Source organism: Natator depressus, chromosome 20 (genome assembly GCF_965152275.1).
Source record: "Natator depressus isolate rNatDep1 chromosome 20, rNatDep2.hap1, whole genome shotgun sequence".
NCBI classification, from domain to species: domain Eukaryota; kingdom Metazoa; phylum Chordata; order Testudines; family Cheloniidae; genus Natator; species Natator depressus.
The window spans coordinates 4,618,980-4,643,589 of NC_134253.1; the positions used below are offsets into that span (position 1 = coordinate 4,618,980).

A 24,610-nucleotide genomic window follows, 5' to 3' on the forward strand; every position below is an offset into this window, starting at 1 on the left:
TCCACTTGGAAAATTATCAGGATGACTTACTCTAAAATATGGCAGATCTTGGCTTGAAAAAACAAAAGGCTTCATTTAGCATGGTTTTTATTGTCATTTACGAGAACGTGCAGAAACTCTGGTGCCAGAGAAGCAGCCTACAGACAACACTAAAACAGTGGTGTAAAGGGTCAAAACAAATCCATTTTAACACAGCGTGCTGACATCATTTCATCACAGATGTTGGATATTTCACTATACCTTCTCATGACAATAGCTGGGGAGCAATGAACACTTAGTACAATTCAGTTTCATTGAAGAATCCTTTGATCATTGTCAGATGTGACTAGATCCACCAGACAGCTGTGGGAAGATCCTTCCACAATGCTGATTTCTTGGTCTGGTGGCTAATCGGACCTAAGAAACAAACACACAGAACGCCATAGGAGCTCAGAAATATAGGGCAGTGAAACATGGCAGTGGTGTTAGCCGTTGCTGTTCAGCGATTCCTGGGACTGCAATGGATGGCTTACTTTTGGGGTTAAAATAGGTATAGATTTCCTCCTAAATCAGTAGCTGCTAGGTCAATACTTTAGACAGGGTCTGGTTACAGTGTACTGTCTGCTACCAATTTATTCGTTGGGCTAGAAAGATAATTAAGTCACCTTCTCTTTCTGTTTGTGAACAGTCTGCAATCAGCTGACAGCTGTTTTGGTTTTAGTCTTTTTTATTCACGGAAATGCTGCCCCTTCCACATGCCTCAGCACAGGGGAGTAACGGGGCATAAAGCTCCCTCTTTTTCTCCTGTGCAGCCTACCGGTATTGCTATCCATCGAGCACTGTTGTCAGCCTACTACCCTCCCTTTGCCGGTGGGCAGCGAGCAGCTTGGCAAGGGCGGGGAGCCTTGACTCTGTCCCATCAAACGCATTGGCCAACGCAGCTGAACCAACATGGAGAGGAAAATGGTCTGTGCCAGGTATGACTTTCCCCAGCCAGCCAGCCAGGAGGCACCAGGGACTAGAGTAATACGGAGTCCGGCTCTGCTCTGGGCAGTCTAACTTACACCCTTACCACAGTCTAGTACTGCATTAGTTCCATGAATTGTTTTTGCTCGGGAGATTGACTGGCCAACACTAACAAAATGTCCAGCTCAACCGGTTAGACCATATACATAGGTCTATGGGGCTGCTAGGCAGTGGATTGTCTAGCTGAGAAGGTAGGAGCCCAGGGTTTCTGATCTGAAAGCCCCTCGTTCAATATCTGTTGCTGATTTAAATAGAATTGCTCAGACCTCTAACGCTTGGTACTAGAACTGGTCAAAAATGGCATTTGACACTTGTTTTTGTCTTAAATTGGGATGAAAAATTGAAATTTCATATTTTTCTGCAGAACAGAAATGCCAAAAAATGTCAGTTTGGAAACACCGAAAAATCTCATTGAAACATTTTTGCTTTGATAATGTAGAAATATATTTAAAATTAATATGAGAAAATCAGAGCAATAAACCAGGACTGTCCAAACAAAATAGGCCATTGCAAATTTGAATGATTTCAAACAATTTCTGGGGAAAATATCTTTGATATCGATATGGTCGCATGAAACATTTTGACTTTGATGACACAATGTTCTCAACCCGCTCTGCTTGGGACAGTCTTCCCCAGGCAAAGGGAGCGTGTAATCCAGGCTAACACTTCCCCCCCCTGCTTCAGGGGCTCAAAGTTTGCTACTGACCTCAAGCTCATGTACTGGTTCTTTAGCTCATGCTGTCTGATTCAGAAGTCAGGACAACCCAGCCGTGGGAGCAGTTTGCAAGAAATAGACATTTGGAAATTCAACGTGTTTCTGACTTACCTAAATAGTGAGTGGTCAGAAGGGAAGGAGATAACGTTGTGGTCTCCTTTTATGTACCTCTTCGTAGAGCTGTGGAAAGTAAGAAAAATCCATCTGTGAATGTACTAACTGTGCAAGACAGCCATTCAACCCTCACTCCTTGGTATACTGCATTATTAAAGAGCAGAAGAAATTATTTTTTATTTATGCCTCATCTTTCCTTTCTGCCCGATCTTTTGGAAACTCTTCCCTCTTAAAAACTGCCCCTCATTGACTTCTGTTCTACCGGTTCTGATTCTTCCAGCCAAGACACCTGTGCCCATGTGCTTGCCCCCCCACAGCTGCCCAGGCCACTTTGGAGCGTTGCCATTTGGGTGACAGAATGGGATTCTGGTACCCTCAGAGGCCCTGTCTCTATGCTGTGTCTACACTGCAGCTGGGAACAGCAGGCCTTCCAGCCTGGGTAGACGGTCATGTACTACCTCTGCTCGAGCTAGTGTGGAGATTATGGCCTGAGCCAGCCACCTAAAACACACCCAGGGGGTCAGGTGGGCTTGTATTTAGGCAACTATTTTTAGTGCAGTAGATCGAACAGAGCTAGCCATGTCTGCCTGGCCTGGGAGGCATACCCCAGAGTTTGTCCTAAAGAATCCAGCCTTGACTCCTTTCTGTGGGAATCTCCCCATCCCGCAAGAAAATTTCCAAAGAAAATTTTGACAAATGAAGAGAGGTGGTTTTTTTTTTTTTTTTTTTTTTTTTTTTTTTTAAATTAAACATTTCTACAGAAAATCTTCAAATTTTGTTGGGTGGAAATCTTGAACCCTGAAAAATGGGCCACCAACGGACCTATTTTCTGGTTTGGGCCAAACTATTTTGGTTTTTGGCCAAACTATTTCGGTCGGTGGGTGTTTTGGCTTTTTGTCAAAAGATCGAAATCTCCCACAGAAAGCCAATACTTGCATGAAAAAATTCATTTTGTCAAAACCCCCAATTTTCCACTGTGAAACAGCTTTGACAGAAATCTTTCGAGCAGTCCGAGGCTGTCCCCTTCCAATCCTTGAGTCGCTCAGTTCTCAGGAGTCTGCCGAGAACCGTGTCCCTGTTCTACCATTTCAGCCATATTCCGCTTGCATACCTGTAACGTTTCGTGTTGATAAGCCAGTGCACAAAGTCCTTGGCCTTCATCTTGTCCAAATATCTGGTAAAATCACTGGTGAAGGTGCCTTCGGAATGCCTCTTGATATTGGAAGTAAAACTCCGAGCGCTTTTCGATTCGAAAGATTGCCATCTGTTCGGGAGAGAGGGATGGGGAAAAGTTAAAGAGGGTGTTGTGCTGGGATGGGTACGGGGTCCTGTGGATAGCACACCGTAGCGGCAATTGGTAGGCATGAATTCTGTTTCTGCCCTTGCCGCTGACTTGCTATGGCAATGTAACTGTAAGTAAGTCACATCCCTTTTATCCTGTGTGTGTTTAGACTAAGTTCTTCAAGGCCCAGACAATCTCTTTCTGGATAGTATCTAGTGTAACAGGGCCCTGATCTTGGTCTGAGCCTGTAGGTGCTACCATAAAACCAAAACATACATTTCCTTACGTAGAGCTACACTATATACAATTAATAATACCTCACTCTTCTTTAGTGCGTCTACTGTAGATCTCAAAGTGCTTTACAAAGGGAGTCGGCATCATATCCACATTTTATAGATGGGGAAACTGAGCCATGGGGCAGTGAAATGATTTGCCCAAGGTCACCCAATAGACCAATGGCAGAGCTAGGAGTGTTTTACAGGACCAAATCCACACAGTGCCTAGCACAGTGTGGTCCTGGTTCATCAGGACAATATCAAGCTGTGGAGGGGTTGCAAGTTCTTTTGGAGGATAGGATTAAAATTCGAAATGGTCTGAAGTAAATAGGATGAAATTCAATAAGGACAAATGCAAAGGACTCCACTTAGGAAGGAACAATCAGCTGTGCACATACAAAATGGGAAATGACTGCCTAGGAAGGAGTACTGCAGAAAGGGATCTGGGGGTCATAGAGGATCACAAGCTAAATGAGTCCGTGTAACACGGTTGCCAAAAAAGCAAACAACATTCTAAGATGTATTAGCAGGACAGGAGTGTTGTAAGTAAGACATGAAAAGTAATTCTTCTGCTCTGATTAGGCCTCAACTGGAGTATGGTGTCCAGTTCTGGGTGACACATTTCAGGAAAGAGTTGGACAAATTGGAAAAAGTCCAGAGAAGAGCAACCAAAATGATTAAAGGTTTAGAAAACACAACCTATGAGGGACGATTGAAACAAATGAGTTTGTTTAGTCTGGAATAGACTGAGGGGGGACATAACAGTTTTCAAGTACAAAAAAGGTTGTTACACAGTGGAGGGAGAGAAACTGTTGTCCTTAACCTCTGAGGATAGGACAAGAAGCAACGGGCTTAAATTGCAGCACGGGAGTTTTAGGGTCAGACGTTAGGAAAAACGTCCTGTCAGGATAGTTAAACACTGGAATAAATTGCATAGAGAGGTTGTGAAATCTCTAACTGTAGATTTTTAAGAGCAGGTGAGACAACCACCTGTCAGGGATGGTCTATATAATACTCATTCCTGCCATGAATGCAGGGGACTGGACTAGATGACCTCTTGAGGTTCCTTCCAGTCCTATGATTCTATGATCACCAGGGCTCCTAGACGATACTGCAATGCATAATGACATGGTCCATATTCTGTGCTGCTTTCCTAATACACCTCACCATCTTATTCACTTTTTCATCTGCTGCACATTGTAATATGCCGTACCATCACCTGGCAGCAAAGCCAAATAAAACAGAAAGAACAGGAGGACTTGTGGCACCTTAGAGACTAACCAATTTATTTGAGCATAAGCTTTCGTGAGCTACAGCTCACTTCATCGGATGCTGTAGCTCACGAAAGCTTATGCTCAAATAAATTGGTTAGTCTCTAAGGTGCCACAAGTACTCCTTTTCTTTTTGCGAATACAGACTAACACGGCTGTTACTCTGAAACCTGTCAAATAAAACAGAGTAATTGACATTGTTAAGCTGTATCTGATGGTAGCATTTCTGATATCTCCACCTACTTCAGCCCAGTACCACCAACCCACGGTGTACTTGTCAGTCTCAAATGCACCTTACCTAGACTCATCGGACAAATCTTTGAGGACAATCTGCCAGCTGGCTGGGATCAACACCACGATTACTAGTCCATATAGGTAGAGCCACTGTAGGCTTTTCATTTGGCCTTCTGTACAAGACAATAACACCCGACGTTACAATTTGCCAACAAATTAAAGACAGCCTTAGCTGGATGAATCACAACACAAGTAATTTTAAACTGCATTTCCAGCATTTTGATGGGTAGAAAATTAGATCCTAGGACCTGGTTGCCTATAGGCAGATATAATCAAAAGTACACGATTACAAGAAAACAGCTGTATATTTCAAAGACTCGTTTAATGGTAATAAACCTTACCCTGCACTCCTGTCTATATGGTCCCCATTACCACAGCAGCTGAGCACCTTACAATCTTTAGTGTATTTTATTTATATATATCTACACACCCTTTAGAAGGTCTAATTAATAATGGTTCAAAGGTTTGAAATCAGGGGTGCTGGAACAATTTTTATAGTGGAGATGCTGAGAGCCATTGAATCAAATTATAAACCCAGTAAATGATGGAATCCACTTCAAGCCAGGAGGCATAGCAGTGTCCCCTATACCCCTAGTTCCAGCCCCAATGTTTGAAATTGCTCATTATCCCCATATCTTCCTTTAGCTGGTCACTTCTAGGACAGTGACACATTACTGAAGCAAGTAAATCAGACTGTTTCCTGAGAAGGTTAGTCAAAATCCAAATGATTATTTAATTTTTTTTTTAAATCTCCCTAGTTTTATGAATAATTTAGAATTTCTAATCCTTTCCCTACCATCAGATACATCACCCTGACTTCACTTCTTCAAAGCGCTGAAACTGGATACTAGGAAGGGGGAAAAGGCTTACCTTGCACAAGAACCAATGTTCTCCTAAAATCAGAATCTTGTTTTCCTTGTACAAACCGGTTGTGACTAAACTCTGCTCCTCACCAGTGCTTTTAAGCTTGTTAGCAGGATGCTAAAAGATGACAGGTGGGTCACCGGTACTCTGGTTTTTAGTTCCATGGGTCGTTATGAATCATTACATGTGTGTTTGTTTTTTTTTTTAGTGGGTCTATTGCAAAACCTACAGTTGCCGCATTTTTCAACGTCCGCCTTCAGCAACTTGTTTTTTACAGTGCTCGGACCAATCAACCTACCTATCAATTTTTCCCTTGTAGATAAACTGGTCCCTTATTGCCACAACACATCCTATGTGGAGAAATGATTTCTGAGCCTGCAGGGTTTCTGTTCCAAACACCTTTCTGCTCAAGTGAAAAGAAAAGAGCGAGAGTGCCAAATAAACCCACCCCATTTTGGGACAAAAATACTTAAATAGACAATCTTCCTTGATCTCTGGAAGATCAGCCGTGAATCTCAAATAACTTAACAGGGATTCAACACGTGTTAGGGTCCTGGCTCACAAGTTTGCCTCCTAGGTGCTCTTGCAATATAAATGAATAAGGAATCTCACTGTACTGCAACGACTTACTTAAATTATGGTCCTGGATCGAACTCGTCTACTGAGGATAAACTTTCCATCCCAAGCCCTATTTTGGCCACCTCTAACTTCCCCTGAAACAACAGGCTAGATGCTTGGCTGGTGTAAACTGGCATCACTCTGATCTTGATGGAGCGAAGCTGATTCAAATTAGCTGAGGATCTGGTCCCACTTTTGATTTGGTGCTCGTTCTCAGACCAGCTCTGGGGAGTATTTTGGAGTTGATCAGACCAGCTTGTTTTGATAGCTGTGTCCTGGGGAAAGGACACAGTGTTTTTTCCTTCTGTGAAAATTGTTCTAATCATTTCTATATCACTGACGCTAGAGAAGGAAAACTACTTAAGAGTCATCCAGTCCAGCCCCCTGCCAGGGCACTATTATCCAATATGGCCTCTGCCCCAGTGCTCCCTGCCAATGCGTGAATGCCACACTAGTCTTTGCAGTGAAGAATTCTGCACAGGTTTGCTGCAAGTCCTTTTAACTCCCTCCAGCAAGAAATCCATTCAGGCTGGAAGGTGACTGGGAGCAACTTTACACCTTCTCCTCAGCCCTATTGTGGAGGAATCATGCTGTCAGGTTATTCACCCCCTACCCAGGAGTCAAGGGAGCTGCGGGGAGATACTTTATGCCTAGGGCACAGGTAAATGTCAATGAATGCATTGCATCCATTGTTGCCATTTGAAGGAGCTGTCCACTGGCTTTGGAGGGAGTGAGGCAGCTGCAGGTTTGCTCTTGGGGAAAGCAAGGGCTGAGAGATCTGTCTCTGAGAGTTTTCAGGTCTAGCATTAAACACTGGTGGACAATTTCTGTTGCCTGGAACTGTTGGAGATTTCCCATTACCCCTGTGAGCTAGGTTAGCCTGGGACTCTACACACTCTTTCCCCAAGACCTGGGCCTGTCAGCGGCCCTTTTTGTCTCATTTCCCTGATCTTCCAGTCTCATGTTGATTACAATGCTATTCTGGAGCAAATGTTTGAATGGCGGAACTCCAGTGGGAATTAGAATTTTCACCACCTGTTTAGAACTGTGTAAACTGGAGTCCAACTTTATTGGTCCTCCAAATCTATGGACAATGTTACATACCTTTTTTTAACAATAGGTTGCACTCTTTAGATAAACTACTGGCATTTAATCATGTGTGGAATCGGCCAGAATTTTTTGGCTGAAACTTTCTTTTGCCCCCTTCCTCTCCCCAAAAAGCAGATTTGGCAATACAGAAATGTCTTGTGAATTTTTGTTGACTTTTGCCAAATTGTTGGTATTTGTTGACTTTTGGGGGGGCTGATTGTTCATTGCAGGAAAAACAAACAAAAACATCATCATTACAAATGGCCAAAATCGAAACAAGATGGTTAGATATTGTTGCAACAAAACATTTCATTTGACCAGAAACGAAGTTTTTTTTTTTTTCTTGTCTTTGACTTGCCAGAAATTTCAATATTTTCCTTGTTGGTCTGACCCTAAATCTATAATTTTTTCCACCCCAACTACTCAAAATTGCCAAACAAACTGATTCCTTCGAGTAAGCAGGAATTTCAAAGTTTATCAAGAAAAGGATTAAAAGAGAAACAGCAAGAATTATGGACCAAGGAGGGAAGAGGAAGATACTATGAAATATGCCCTCCAAAACAGAGGGTAATGTGCTACTCTAAAGCTCTGACAGGATGTGAATCTACTATATACATCAAGGTGCACTCGGGGACTTTATGTGCACCGTAGCAGTGTCCACACCGGATGTTATAAGCTAGGGTGCTGTAGATTCACACAATGGCTTGCCGTGCAGTAACTTTCCATGTAGACAACTCTAGTATAAATGAGATTAGAATCTGGCCCTGAGAGTTTGACCATTTACTTCACTGGGAACAGCCCTGAGCACTTTTGAAAATTTCCTACTTCCTGTTCTGTTGCAGGATTGATTCATTCTTCTTCTCAGACTGCTTAACCCAGTCTGATTCCTATAACTTTTGGTATTGACGCAGACACAATGGCTCCACTTTTTAACTTCTCTGCTGTTCACATTCTTCACGCTTTTCAGTCTCGGAACAGTCCTATTGCAGCCAAGTAATTATCTTTCCACCAAAGAGGGTTTTTTAATATCACTGTCCAAATATCATTGTGGTTCAAATGGGTGCTGGACTAGAAGAGCCTTCTGCTAATTAGGTATAATCATGGTCTTAAAAGAAAGCTTTTGACATCACAAAAGCAAGGCAATAATAGATTAATTAGCTCAACCTTTGGAAAACAGGTCCAAATTGTACTGCTCTCTAGCACGTCACTCCATATTACCTGTTTATTAATGCTATCCAATTTAGTTTGCAGGGACATTGTTATGATATAGTGTAATGATCTCATGACCTTGTAAGGAACTCCAGACATCAGCTGTGACAGCTACTAGGGATGGGGGGGGATCCAGTTTCAACCAGTATATCTAAAAATATGAAGGTTCATCATGATTCTTATAGCTGCAGAATGAGATGAACACTCCAGTAATGATCAAAAATGTGAATTTTACTGTAACAAAAAAGATTTGCATGAGCTACCAGAACACCCCACTCAACCGTTCGGGATATACTGATTTAGGGTGAACATTGTCCAAGGGGTGCCGTTTTTTAAGAATTTCCTGAAAGGCATCAATCCATGAAGAAAATGGCTGGGATCCAAAATGAACAGTTAGCCCTGAGACAAAATAGGTGGCTCTTAACACAGTTGTGTTTGAAATCTGAGCCCTTCCTTTCCTGGCGGGGAAGCATTTTGTTCTTCTAAGCGATCTGCCAAGCTCTGGAAAAGATTAACATTTGACATCTGGGCATAACTGACAATGCATGCTTCTGCTGGGGAAGGGGGCGGGGAACATTGTACTGGTGCCAGGAATAGCAATTGTAGAGAAAGTCCTGCCCAGGAGCCCTGTGATAGAGGTTCATAGGAGCTGTGAGGGAATGGAGCATGCTCTGTGCCAGATGGAATCGTCATAAACTGTAGCTGCTGAGCACCAACAAGTTTCTATTGAGCATGTGCAAACTGAATTTTTTTCAACGGCTTATCCCTTGGTTAGATTTGGGCGGCTTTCCCAGGGGGACAGCAAAAGACACATTCCGGACACAGAGGCCACTCCCTTGCCTGTCAGAGGTTGATTAGGGCTCTAAAGGTGGCCAGGCTCTGCCAGCCACATCTTTGCTGGCTCAGCTGCCACACCCCTAGATGATATCAATTAGAGGGGTTCCATGAATTAATAGGCTCAGCTAAAAGGAGGCTGGGTTGGGGGGAGAGGGATAGGTCAGTGGTTTGAGCATTGGCCTGCTAAACCCAGGGTTGTGAGTTCAATCCTTGAGCCATTTAGGGATCTGGGGAAAAAATTGGGGATTGGTCCTGCTTTGAGCAGGGGGTTGAACTAGATGATCTCCTGAGGTCCCTTCCAACCCTGATATTCTGTGATTGTACAGAGAGCGCTCAGTGGCAAGGAAGGAAGCAGCAGAGAGCAGCAAAAGGCCTGTCAGATAAGTCAGGGGAGCAAGGTGTGGTCCAGGAAGCCCAGACAGACTGAACTAGGTTAGCCCTTGAAAGCCACCGGGCTATGACTGGTGGGAAGCAATGGGTGCCCATTGCATGTTGACTAAATTTGGATTGTCCATGGGGAAGAAACCAGAGAGTCAGCAGTCTGGCAAAAGGACTTTTGCATTGAGCCCCGGCAGGGCAGGAGATTATTTTGGTCTGTGTTGGACATGAAGATTCTTTTGTTGGAGCTTTTATTTACCGCCCCTGAACACCAGGAGGGGGAGCAAACTGAGCTTGATTTGGCTGGAGGGCCAACGTGCCAGAACAGGCCACTGGGAGCCAAAGGAGGAGATGAGGGGCATTGTAATACTGCATTCTGTTGCCAGGGGGCGCGCAGGTGGTGACTTCTCTCCTTGTATTGCCAAATTTCAAGCCCTTACTCCAAAGCATGAAGGGGCTGGAGCTTCTCGACGCAACAGTGGTAAAAATGTTTTTTTACCATGGGTGAACTAATGTAACTTTCCCTGACCTCATCCTGGGAAACATCTGAAGTGTGGTAGTTTTAAAAAAAAAAAAAAAAAATTCAGCTTGAGGCAGACACCCAGCCTGGAAAAACTTCAGCCAAACTGATTAAAATGTGGCAGAGTTATAAGCCATTGAAAATAGGGTCTTATGGTGGAAAGTGTTGGGCTACCTTAACTGTAGATGTCGCCACCTGTGCTGGCTAGAATAGTAAGGACCCTTGGCACATGCATGCTTGGAAGGGAGTCATAGAGTATTAGGGTTGGAAGAGTCCAACCTAGTCCAACCCACTGCAGGGCACTGAGATCATGACATGGAGTGGAGAAGGGAACATATGTGGTATTGCTAACCCCCAACATTCAGAAATCATGAGTTTGCTTTAAACGAATCCTTAGATTTAAATATATATATTTCGGGGGTTCATTTTGTTTGGCGGCTGGTTTCTGAGACTTGAAGGTAAATCATAATAATAAGGTGCACTCAGGTCACATTTTCAGTCTTTGCTGTTGCTGGGGCTAGAAACTACCTTTTAGTCTTTCACAGGAAAGCTGAGAGTCCCACCAAATCCCATGGCTCTGGGAGGTGGAGCTTTAAGTAAAACACCACATATTGTGAGACTCATGAGCAAATTGTGAGAGTTAACAACACTGGGGAGAGACACATTTAAGGGAGGGGAGGAGCTATTTCACAGATAATCAATGTTTCCATGAAGAAGATCCTTCTTCCAGCCCATACGTAGTCTAATTTTTGGAGGGTTGCAGTGCCATCTTCTTTCACCACAGGGTGTCTCCCCAGCACAGCAATAATACAGAGCAGGCATGGATTGGTTCTAAACACTGGGAAACACACTCCCTTTCAGAGCCAGGAATCCTGATCCCTGGTCTCCTGCTCTAAATACTAGATCCCAAACCTGGGAATCAGAGTAACAGCCGTGTTAGTCTGTATTCGCAAAAAGAAAAGGAGTACTTGTGGCACCTTAGAGACTAACCAATTTAAGTGAGCTGTAGCTCACGAAAGCTCATGCTCAAATAAATTGGTTAATCTCTAAGTTGCCACAAGTACTCCTTTTCTTTTTGCAAACCTGGGAATGGAACCCAGGACTCCTGATTCCTAGTTCCCCCATAACCGTTAGAGCACACAACCCCTGCTTGTACCTTTTATTGTATATCCTAGAGTAGGTGTAACTAAATGGTGCAGACCCCTCTGAGTGCCAGCCTACTGTTTGTGCATGTGCCAGCTGAGATTTAAACCGGGCCTTCTCCCAGCCTGTCTTGTCTGAACAGATCAGAGCTGTGCTGAATGGTTCAGCCCAGATCTCACCTGCCCAGCCTGCTGTAAGGATCCCAGGCATGTTCATTGCAGAGCATTTGCAGCAGGTAGAGACCCACGACTGTGGCTCTTGGCTGCCTCGCTTTGTTGCAGGCCCTGGTTGCTGTCTGTTTTCCTGACAGTCTGTTCAGTGGCGAAGCCTTCCAGCGGTGACCTCTTCGGCAGGAGGAAGGGTTGTGTGCTGTATGTTATGACTGATGTATGTAGATTCTGTCAGCGCTAGTTCGTCCTGTGTGCTTAATCTGTGCCTTTCCCTTTAGGGGCTGTACTGCCTCTGATAACTTGGTCTCAGTGACAGGGGAGGAACCTTTCCCCTCAATCCTCAGATGAGAGCAGGTGATGGGGACTGGCAGTAGAAGGTAGAGAGGAAGGATGGCCTACTGGTTAGGGTACTATCTTATCACTTAGGCTATGTCTAAACTGTAATTGTAGATGGATCCGAGCTAGCTTTGATCTAGCTAGCTCAGGTACCAATAGTGGTGAAGGTGCTAAAGCATGAATCCGCCACCCCCTTGTGTCCCCAGCCTGTAGCCCAGGCTGCCACAGCTTCACTGCTCTTGGTACCCGAGTTAGCTAGAGTAAAGCTAGCTTCGCTAGGTCTACATGTGCGGCAATTACCACCTCTGAATGCAAGCACAAGTGGATATCTAGGTTTGATAGCCAGCACGTTGCCATAGCAGTGAACTGGTGCTGGTCCTCCAGACCCCTGGTGAAATAAAGGGACGCTCGGATACGATGAGCTCCATCCTCTATGCCTGGCGACCACCGTCGCATACGGGGGTCTGGTTCATTTTCCATTGGAAGAGGGCTTGTCCACATCTCCCATGAGTTGTCCTGGTGCGATTCAATCTGCACCAGTCTCTCCGACATAAATCGAAACCCACTGGTTCCTCGACAGGGTCGACGACTAACTGTTTGTTTTTGGTAGGGTAGCCAACCCTCCAGGATTGGCCTGGAGGCTGTCGGAATTGGCATCGATCTCCTGGTGACTATTGAAAGCAATCCAGGAGATTTTAATAGGATATTTTAAGAAAATGACATTGTCATGTTGGGGGGAGGGGGGAAACATCTCCCGCAATAGCTTCAGTCAGAGTTGGCAATGCTAGTTTTTGAGCAGTCAAAATGCTGCCTGTGACTCTCCATTGAGCCTCGGCGTCGAAGTTGAGTGTAAAGGTCTCCATGTGGGCCCATAGAGGGTTGTGGGATTTTAGTCTTGTCTTTGGTGGGTTCTGCAAGACTGCCGTGCAACAGGATCCTCGTGTTTTCATTGACATGGTTGAGAAAGCTCCTGTAGTCTGTGACGGCTGGGTATGAGAGAGTACGGGGAGCCAGTCCACTGGAGGCGATTTTGAGCATCCCTGACACCATGCACATAGAGTTATGGAGTTGAGTATTGAAGAGTTTAGCATGACTGCTGGGAGACCACACTGGGGCACAGTATTCAGCCACAGAATGTACCAGAGCAATTGTTGCAGTTTGCAAAGTCCGTGGACTGGAGCCCCATGATGTTCCGGCCAGTTTCCTGATAAGCACAACGTGAGACCTGACCTTATTGCAGGTTAGACTCCAACCTAGTCTGAAACCATTTCCCACTAAATAGAAGGATGGGGGTTGGGGGGGGGAAGGAAAAGTCCCACCCTGTAAATAACCTCCTGTGAGCCACATCCTTTGCCTTGTGAATCAGCCCTACTCCCTTTCCCATTGGTCACACGAACCTTTTCGCCTCCTCCCTCACAACCGCAGTTAGACACAATTGTACACGTGGCTGGCTGTCGGAGTGGCATTGTGTTGCTCTCTGGCCCAGGAGCTAGAGCAAGGCTCCTTCTGCAGATTGCAGCAAACAGTTCCCTGAGCCCCGGTAGCCATTTGTCCATCTCTGCTCCTTGCATCCAGGTGCCCATTGGCACTAAGCTCTTAGGCCATTCTCTGAAGCAAGGTCAGGAGACATTGGGATTTGCAATTATGAGCTGTCTATTCAAATTATTTTTTGCCTAATTGTTCATGACTTGCCAGAGTTTATCCTTCTTTCTATTTTCCTCAGTCTGATTTAACTTCCAATTTTTAAAGGACGCCTTTTTGACTAACTGCCTCTTTAACTCTGTTTGGTCAGGATGGCTTTTTGTGTTGTTGTTGTTGGGCCTCTTTCTTTTTCCTTAAATTGGGGTATACATTTAGTTTGAGCCTCTATTATGGTGTGCTTAAAGTTTCCATGCAGCTTGTAGGCATTTCACTGTTGGGACCCTTTTTTAATATTCATTTAACTACCTTCCTCATTTTTGTGTAGTTCCCGTCTTTGAAGTAAATGCGACTGTGGTGGGTTTCTGTGGCATTCCCCACCCCCTTCTGATTAAATTTCAATGAAAAACTTCATCCCACAATTAAAATTTGGCAAATTTTGACGAGCTCCTGTTGACGTATCCTGTCCGGAATCCATTTAGAGGTAGGTTTTGAAGGTTTAGATTTTTATTGGTTAATGTCAGTAAATACTGATTTCACTGTACACTGTACGAACCAATGAAAGGAGATTTTTCCACCAACAGTCATCAAAATTTAGACAGGCAAAGAAAGAAAAATGGAGTTTGATTTTTAAGGCTATTGACTTTGGATTGTTTGACCTGTGATGTTGACAATTTGTGTTATAATGAGGAGTCTTTGTGGCCCCTTGGAGACTAACAAAAGACTAACACAGCTACCACTTTGAAACCTGTATTATAATGGTAATAAAGCTTTAACTTTTTGCATCTAAATGACAATGGTCATTAAATAATTATTGTCCAAACCCCCATAGTTTCCTGCTACTATGAACATTGAAATAGACAAAACCCAGAAAAAAAGCTTAAAAATAAACATTGCTATTATCCATCATAATAATAAAAATCAAATTCTGCCCTACTTATAGAATCTACTTCTATAAAATCTTACAGCAAGGGTAAAAATTCTATATAAGTCTCTAGAGCAAATACTTTGGCTCTCTTGTTTAATTTTCATTCCTATTATATCCTAGGATGTGCTAGTGATTATCGTCTTTTTTTTTTAGCACTGCAGAAAATGACCTAGCAAAGAAATTTTTAAAAGTTTGAACTGGTTTCTAGTTCCAGTCCAACCCTCAGTAACAGGAGACGTATGACAAGGAGCGTATTGTTCAACAAAGGTGGGTCAAGAGCCATTGAGTTATCCCACGGTATTGTACTTCCTGGCACGATTACTGGAGGTGGCAAGCTAGCTAGATGCCAAGCAGAGGGGGGCTGGGACGGATGCAGGATGCCAAGTCATGTAGTTAAATAGCTAGGGAGTCCAAATATCCTGTAACCAATCCAGGGCTTCCTGGATGTCCTGCTGTGGACACTTGGAACTTCATGGGAGTGGCAGGGACAGAACTTGGACCCTTCTACCCCAAAGAGCAAGAACCATGGAGTGGGCGAACCAGGGCTTAAATTCTCATAGAGCATTTCCTAGAGCCACCCACAGGAGGCGCCAGGGCTTGGGGCTTCAGCCCCGCAGTTTTGCAAATATTTACCAGAGCTCCACTCTAAACAGCTCCAGCTGAATTTAAGCCCTGGGATGAACCAGGGGCCAGGACACTACTCTGGAAGCTCTGGCCCCAACAATGCACTTTATGGCAGTGCTCATGGGGTGGGGGGCAGAGGCCCCTCTTGCCTCAACCCCTCCCCATTTTGGGGATGTTAGGGGGTGGAGGTACCAGGAGAACTCCCTACTGTGGTGAGGAAGCACCCAAAGAGTTGTCAAAGGGATCATTGGGGTGCAGGTGACTGTGCTAGGTTGTTACCTATCTGGGAACCTTGGAGGTAATTTGACTAATGAAGTTGCAGCCTGGTTACAGCCCATACCACATGTCCTTACCTTTGTCCATGCAGTGAGCACACACCCCTGCTGATTGAGGTAGAGGGAAAGCAGCACTAGCCAGCTAGCGTGGGCCACTGAAAGCAACTATTGACTTCCATGGGAGATGAGGTAGGCCAGCGCTGACCACTTTGGGGCAGGGACTTTCTCTTACTATGACTATATGTTCACTGCACATTTAACCTGGGCTATTATCTGGGTGTTGCCCTTAACTCCCCTTCTTGTCCACACATGCAACCCCCTCATCAGAGTTTAATGGTGCTTTACACCTGAACTAGCTGGTCCTTCCTGGGGTATAGGCTAAAACCCGAGCAAGGCTTTCATTTGGGCTGGTAACCCTCCCATTTTGCAGTGTGGATATAAGCTAACAAACCACGCAAGGGCTGCTAGTCCTCCAGTGCCTTCCCCCCAAACCCCTGTGTAGCCAGAAGGACAGACAAATTTTCCCACAATTCACTGGGAAAAAATATAGCATGGCTCAGTTCACTTCAGCTCAAAGACCCTGGGGCTGTGCCCCCAGAAGTAATCCCAGTGACTCAGGTAGGGCTTTGCAGTGTGGCTCATCACACCAGGGCTAAGCTAACCTGGGGGGCCAATCACCCGAGTTATCTCTGCAGTGAAGAGGGTTCCCTGGGTGTCTATACAGTACCCAGCCCCATGGAGCCCTAATTTTGGTCTGCACCTACTACATCATCATCATCATCATCATCATCCTACTACGCCTCTGGCATTTAGGGCAGTGACGAAGCTCCTCCACTCCTGTCTGTTTCTGGCAAGTCTTTCAATGGTTCCCCAGCTGTGCCCCAGGTTTTTCAGCTCGGCTTCCACAGCTCTTCGCCATGTTGTTTGCGGGTGGCCTTGTTTTCGCTTGCCTTCCGGTGTCCATCTTATTGCTATTGGAATCAGTTTCCATCCAAAGCACATGAACGATCCCTCTCCAACGCCTACTGGCAATGATGGTGCTCAGATCCTCTTGGCTGCACTGTGTCAATAGATCTTGGTTTGAGATTGTTCTGGGCCAAAAGATACGGAGGATTTTTTTTGGAGCAGGTTGTATGGACTGAAGACAGTTTGAACATGTTCTTTCTCATTCCCCAGCATTCTGCACTATAAAGTAGTGTTGAAAGTACACAGCTGTGATAAATCTTGATTTTGGTTTTGGTGGTGTGCTTTGATGATTTCCAGATGGTATTTAAGCTCCTGGAGGTGTTCCTGGCTTTACTGATTTTGTTCCGGATGTCCTGGCCTGTTCCACTGTCCTGGCTGATGGTGCTGCCCAAGTATGTGAATGTTTCCACATTGGTGAGAATGTGATCCTCTATCGGTACTGGTGGTGATGAGCAATAAGTGCCATCCTAATACAAATTAAGCATTCAATAGGCACACGCAGATTGCTCTAGCTTTGCAATGCAATCTACTGTAATAACAGGAAGTGTGTCTGTTGAGATGCAAATGAACGCATGTGAACTGTTTAGCTCATAAGCAAATGATAACGCAGTAGCTTTAGCCCTGGCAGGAGGCGAATGGGTAGGCAGCAGAGGTGAAAGTAAGCCGGTCTGGTCCGGTGTACCAGCAAGAGCAAGGGATCTGGGGCAAAAATTGGGGATTGGTCCTTCTTTGAGCAGGGGATTGGTCCTGCTTTGAGCAGGGGGTTGGACTAGATGACCTCCTGAGGTCCCTTCCAACCCTGATAGTCTATGATATCCCAGCAACCCCTGCAGCACCCAGTTACAGCGTGGCCACTCTCCCTTGTTCTGGGGAAGAGAGAAGTAACTTGTGGATGGACCACTTTGAGGGTTTTGTTTTTTTTTTCTTCTTCTTCTTTCTCTCCTGCTGGTAATAGCTCACCTTACTTGATCACTCTCGTTAAAGCGTGTATGGTAACACCCATTGTTTCATGTTCTCTGTGTACATAAAATCTCCCCACTGTATTTTCCACTGCATGCATCCGATGAAGTGAGCTGTAGCTCATGAAAGCTTATGCTCAAATAAATTTGTTAGTCTCTAAGGTGCCACAAGTCCTCCTTTTCTTTTTGCGGATACAGACTAACATGGCTGCTAATCCTAAACAGGAGAGAGTGAGTCCTGCGTCATCCATGACTTGGGGGCGATAAGACCCGTCGTCCCCAAGGGTGCTGATTTCCTTACTCATTTCCACTGAGCCTCCCAAGTTCTTGGCTTGGGAAGGCTGTGCCGCAAACTGCCCCCCCACCCCGGGACCTCACTCCCTATCCAACCCCCCTGCTCCCTGTATCCTGACTGCCCAGCCCCCTATCCACACCCCCGCCCCCTGACAGGCCCCCCGGGACTCCCAAGCCTATCCAACCCCCTTGTTCCCTGTCCCCTGACCCGCCCTCCCTCAGAACCTCCACCCCATCCAACCGCTCCCTGTCCCCTAACTGCCCCCCAGGACCCCCTGCCCCCTTACCAGGCTGCTCAGAGCACCAGGACTGGCAGCCCTGCCGCCCGGCCGGAGCCAGCCATGCTGCCTGGCAGGAGCTCACAGCCCCACCGCCCGGAGCGCTGGCAGCGTGGCGAGCTGAGGCTGCAGAGGAGGGGGGACAGCAAGGGAGGGGCTGGGGGCGAGCCTCCCTGGCCGGGAGCTCAAGGGCCAGCAGGATGGTCCCGCGGGCCGGATGTGGTCCGCGGGCCGTAGTTTGCCCACCTCCACTCTAGAAGGTGGAGTTGGAATCGCAGTTGGTGTTTCCACAGCATAGTAAATCATAGGACTGGGGTCAGGACTCCTGGGTTCTGTTCCTGGTTCTGAGCGGGATTAGTGGTGAGAGAGGCGGAGCTGGTGACTCGGGAATCCTGCGTTTCGTGCCTGGCTCTGGGAGGGGAGTGGATTCTACTGGCTAAAGCAGGGGTCTGGGAGTCAGGATTCCTGACTCCAGGAAGGGGAAGGGGGTCTAGTGGTTAGAGCAGTGCCTTTTCCCCTCAAGCAAAAAGAACGAGGAGTACTTGTGGCACCTTAGAGACTAACAAATGTATTTTATTTTACTCTGAAACCTTTCCCCTCAAGGCCGGCCTATTCCATGTGGCCTCCTCTGCCGAAAAGCTCTATAGAAATGCACGGTATTAAGTATCGTTCCAGGTGTTGATCCCGCTTATGTAAAGAGATTTCAGACGAGGAAGGTGCTGTAACTGCTCCAGGCCCTGACCTCCGGACAGCTGCCTTGGGTTTGTTATCCGCCTGTCGCTTACCAGAATCGAAAACTGCCCGCCGGGGCGGCAAGGTTACAAGGAACCAAGAAGGGCGCAAAGAAAGCTCCAAAAGAATGGTTAGACCCCTGCTTCCAAATGGCGTGAGGGGGAGGCTGGAGGGAGAAGCAGAGATGAAGAGGATGTGGCACCCCTCTCATCCGTACGTGTGTGACGAGATCATGGGATTGATGGATCGCCCCCCCCTCCCCATCCCCAGACCCCCTTTATTATGTGTGTTAATGGGAAGGCACAGGGTTAAGGCCTAGAAAGGATGACTTTTTGGGGGCTGGGGGGAGATGGTGGAGCTGAAGTATTTAGCCCGCTTTACATGCAGTTTCTGCCCCCTCATTGTAGACACCAGCTGTATGCTAAAGGCCGCTGAGCCGCATGGGATCTGGGTTCCTGGCTTCCTGGCCACCCTGCGTGGTGGGGTCCAGGCTGGCCGGCCCTGTGTGGCAGGGGTCCGGGCCGGCTGGCCCTGTGGGGTCAGGGCTGCTACCTGGCCCTGCAGAGTGGGGGTCTAGGGTCCCTGCTGCATGACCCCCCACCGGGGGCTCCACTCCTGGCCCCAATCTGTGGAAGGGTCTCTGTGTGGGAGGCGCTGGGCATAGGGGTCTGTGTGGGGGTTGGAGGGGTGCGCTGTGGTTCTCAACCTGCAGCCCACTGCACTGGGGATTGCATTAGCATGGTCTACAAAAACCAGACAGGGCTGTGTCCATTGCCACTGTGCGGCCTGGAGGGTGCCCTATTGCAGCTTTGGAAGTGCAGACAACTCCCCCAAGTCAGGGGGACTTTAAGCAGCCATTCTGGAAGGCTTGCTGATAAAATGGTGGGGGATGCAGGCTTTCTCCAGTGCCCCCCAGGCTGGCTGACTGAATTCCAGGACCCTCCCTCCCCTGCAGTCACTCTCTCAGTTGCTAGACTTGGCTCTGGATCTGGCTCTTCTGCCTAATTGCTAATTGCCTGAGCCATTTGCACAATGGTATGTGAATAAAGGACATGCCAAGCCCTGTTGCCCAGAAGGGAGCGGGGCTGCGTTCAGCCGACAGACCTGAAGGGCTGCAGTAATTTTTCTGAGTGGCCCTGTGTAGCTACTTTGAATCCGAAGCAGCAGAGACAAAGATCCAATGTCATCTGACAGGTTTCAGAGTAACAGCTGTGTTAGTCTGTATTCGCAAAAAGAAAAGGAGGACTTGTGGCACCTTAGAGACTAACCAATTTATTTGAGCATAAGCTGTAGCTCACTAAAGCTTATGCTCAAATAAATTGGTTAGTCTCTAAGGTGCCATAAGTCCTCCTTTTCTTTTTGCGAATGTCATCTGAATTAACCAAAGATATGTCTTTAAAGCAGATTCGTTAAACTCTGGTGTGGATGCCGATGTCCAGTATTCGAATGGCGTCAGTTGGGTTTAGCTTAATTCACTTTGTCCCCATGTAGACAAGCCCGGACGTCACAAGTGTAATGAGGTTTGGTGAGTCTCATAATAATCCCGCTTCGTGTTTGTACAGAGAGGCAGGGTGGGGCTAATGGCTGAGGCACCCGACTGGGACTCAGGAGATCTCGATGGTGCTCCCAGATCTGTCTCTGACCTGCAGGGTGACCTGGGCAAGTCGCTTTTTCTTCCCATCCCTTGCCAGTTTTATCTAGTTATATTGTCCGCTCTGAGAGGCAGGGACTGTCTCTCAACATGTCGGTAGAGTGCTCAGCACAATGACGCCTTGATCTTGGTTGGGTACCATAAAATGCGACTAAGCGCAGTCATATTCTTCATCCATTGAGCTGAACGTGCTTTGCCGAAAGGGAGAGTATCGTTACAGAGATGGGGAAAGTGAGTCACAGAGAGGGGGTGCCACCTGCCCACAGTCACGCAGCAAGACCGTGTGGGTTTCAGTCTGTCCCTCCCAGTGGCTGAATTCTAGGGTGTGTGTAGCCATCCTCATAAACAGCAGCCCCCACATTTTAATATCACCCCAGTGGCTTAACTGAAGGAAGATGATGCAGCCCGGTAGACAGAATTTAGCTGTATCAACTTCTGTGCTGAGGGGTGACAGTAGATGCCTCAGGGTAGTGATGGGTGATCTTGCACTTTTGGGTCACTACTCTGAGTTTAGTCAACCCTATAATTAGTATACTGTTGGGCAACCTGGTTATATTAATAGCAACAGCTGGTTCTTATGTTGAATTTTGCACCAAAAGCGCTCTCAAAGCACTTTACTCTAGGAGATCAGCATCGTTATCCACATTTTACAGATGGGGAAACTGAGGCATAGATCAGGGACATGACCTACACAAAGTCACGCAGCAGGATAGTAGCAGAGCTGGGACTAGAACCTCCGTGTTTTGAGTCCCAGTCACGGAGGCTACGTTCACAGCTGCGCTCCACCCCTGTGCATTAATAGTGCTGTAGCAAAGCAAGGAGTACAGTCGAACTGTAGCTTGGTCCTGTCTCCAGGCACAATGGTTTTAACTGTGTTGGGGAGCTACAGTGTTCTCCCTGGGCACCCCCCAAATGCCAGCATGGGAGCTGCCAGGCTGCAGGTAGACCCATCGCCTTGTTACATTTACCATGGTTCTATCTATATGGTAGATGAGGCCTTCAGGTTAGGAGACTGCATTAGTCCTTGTCCACACTGCAAGCTGGCACCAGTTGGTGGCATAGTTGACCCCTACATGCGGTTTATGAGCACACCCCACATGGCTAGGTCTTGGTTAGGAACCAGAGGAGCTCACTAGTTCATTGACGCTGCCAGCCTAGGCTCTCCTCAGTGAGTGCTCCACTTCAGTGGTTCCCGAAGTGGGGAACCGAGGGGGGTCGGCCGTGGGCTACATGGGAGGTCATGGCCTTGAGCCAGGGCCAGTATGCACCGAAAGGGTGTTCCGGCTGTTTTGCCACATGGAGGATGCCATTTTGTTCTCAAAATGGCCGCCTCCGCACAATGCTGGCGTGGAGATGGGGGGCATTCCTGCACAGGTGGGGGTATTCTGGTAGTACCAGAAATGAACGGGGTCTGCAACATTTAGTTAGATGCCAAAGCGGTCCTTAGCAGGGGGGAAAAAGTTTGGGAACCACTTCTCTGATCAAACAGGAATTAATTCAGGAAAGTCCTGTGGCCTGCGTTATACAGGGAGCAGAGGGGATGATCACAATGGCCCCTCCTGGCTTTATAGTCTATGAATCTCACCTCTGCTACTGCCTTGACCTTGGTCCAGTCACCGGGCCTCAGTTTCCCCTCCTGTAAAAGAACAGGCACCTGCTTTTGAAATGAATCCAGCTCTCCTAACGCTGGACCATGCTTCCGCTCATGGCGAGCGCTTGTCAAACATCCCAGAATCGCCAGGCCTGTGGGTCACAGTGCCCTGCACCTTGACGTAGTCACTTTCACCAGTGGGTATAAAGCGCTGCTAGATCGGAATGGTCATGATTTGCACTGCTGTGAAAGACCACACGAGGGGGTCTAGCCCCTTCTGGTCAGCTTAATTCACTAGAGCCATGAGGAGAAGCTCTTGTGATGAGCAGAACATTAGCATTGTCCACATTTTTGCGCCTCCATCAGGAAATCTGCCCACCCTCAGTCTAACCCTGATCGAGCATCATATCCGTGGCCCTGTCATGTTCAGCCCAGTGAGGCCCTGGAAATGTACAGGTATCTGGTATCAGAATGGGGTATGCTGTGGAGCCTGAATAGCAGGAGGGGTTTGCTTCTGACCAGGATGGAGGTAGATCAGCTCAGTTGTGTGTCAGGGAGCCTAGGACTGGAACAGCAAGAGTTGCTGAAAATCAGCAATGAGATACTGTGGCAGATCTGTGTGTGCATGGGTAAATTGCTTAGTCAACTGCGTGACCACACTTTGGTTCATTATGAAATATACAGTCTCCAGAGACCAAATAATCTGTACCAATAAAGTTTATTGCTGAAAGTCAATGATAGTGCAGTCCAGGAAGAAAGCAAAAGGACACCAGTTTCTGGGAAGCCATCTTGTGCAGCGTTGTTAAATTCACCACACATGGAAGGCGTGCTCCCCGAGTTACACATTTCAGCTTGGAGTACTGAGTGGATGGTTTTACAAGTTACAAAACTCTTTGCGCATCACATAAAATCCAGCCCATCAGTTTGGACCGGTTCCTAACCTTGTTGTTCTATACCTTTGATTACCTTTGTTTTGGAGACCAGCACTCCAGGTACTAATTTGTGAAAGTACCTCCCCATCTTGCATTGGAGCAGAACACTCAAGTCTTTTGCCTTTGATACGTTTCTTATTTTCTCATGCCAATATTGCCTTCAGTTTTTCAAAGTGTTATGGGATAGAGAGTATAAGTGAACAGGATTATAGAAGAAGAGCTCAGCCCCGTGTGGCTTGAAGGCTTGTTTCTCTCACCAACAGAAGTTGGTCCAATAAAAGAGATTATCTCACCCACTTTCTCTCTAATACCCCAGGACCGACATAGCTAGAACTAAACTGCATAGGATTATAGAAAACATAGGCCATGCAACTGCTAGAAATATATATACAATATAATGTTGTATTAATATTGTGTGCTTAATGTATATTAATATACATGGTGTGACTAATACATATTGATGTGATATATTTATAATTAGCCCATCATATATTGGTCAACACAGGTCTGGAATAAATAGCAGAAGGCAGTGATTCTCAAACTTTTGTACTGGTGACCCCTTTTGCATAGCAAGCCTCTGAGTGCAACCCTCCCTTATAAATTAAAAACACTTTTTAAAATATTTAACACCATTATAAATGCTGGAGGCAAAGCGGGGTTTGGGGTGGAGGCTGACAGCTCGCAACCCCCCACATAATAACCTCACGGATCCCCTGAGGGGTCCTGACCCCCTGTTTGAGAACTCCTGCCAGAAGGGCTGTGGGTCACGATTGAGGGGCAGTGGCACAGCTCTGTGAGTGTGTGTGGAGGCTGGAATAGCAGAGGGTCTGTGGGTGGAGGGGCATTGGCCGGGCTGTATGGTGAAAGCCCAGGAGTGGGATAGCAGGGGGGTATTCCAGGTGAGGAATGAGGTGCACTGGCCAATGCGAGTGGCAGAACTGGAAAAGCAAGCAAACTGCGGAAGGTCCGGATTAAGGTGTGTATTTGGCTAAACTGCGGGTGTATGAGCTCAGGACTGGCATGGCAAGAGGGTAGGATTTTTGGGTTGGGATTAAGGTGTGTGTTTGGCCGAGTTGTGTGTGTCCTGAGGCCAGGGCTGGAACAGCAGAGGGTCTGGCTGCTCAGGACAAACTGGGAGAGCTCTTGAGGGAGGCTTGTCCAATGTATGTTTGTGCTTAGGGTTGCTAGTTTTGGTTGGACCTCTTCCTGGAGGTTTCATCACACGATGTCCTCTTTAATTAAAGATTTCTCTTTAATTCCCTGGCAACTCTGGGACGATCCTGGAGCATTGGTAACCCTACTTGTGCTCTCCCTCTTAGCTCACTTAATAAATGCCCTCCAAAACATACATATAAATAATCCTCTGGCGATTGTTGCACCCTGGCCTCAACGCCAGCTCTGAAATCTTGTCCTGTGGCAAGCAGGCCTAGCACAACATCAGATTCCTCTTAGCACATTTAGAGGGAGCATTGCCCTGCGGGCAGAGTGTGGGACAGTGATCTTGAATTCCAGTCCCAGCTCTGCCATGCAGCTGATGAGTACCTAGGCCTCTATTTTTTGAGTGCCCACCCAGGACACACCTTGGACCTAATTTGCAGAGGGGCTCAGTGCCCACAGTTCCC

General features: G+C 46.7%; 1 protein-coding gene across 1 annotated transcript; it reads right to left on the minus strand.

Moving 5' to 3' along the window:
- Positions 1-386: 386 nt before the first annotated feature.
- LOC141975250 (exendin-3-like) lies at positions 387-5,899 on the minus strand. The gene is made up of 5 exons (XM_074935547.1): positions 5,827-5,899; positions 4,961-5,069; positions 2,946-3,098; positions 1,832-1,900; positions 387-396 (listed from the first exon to the last, which is right to left on the minus strand). Exons 2-5 carry the CDS (start codon positions 5,059-5,061, stop codon positions 387-389), a joined length of 333 nt encoding a protein of 110 aa, XP_074791648.1. The 5' UTR covers positions 5,062-5,069; positions 5,827-5,899.
- Positions 5,900-24,610: the final 18,711 nt, after the last annotated feature.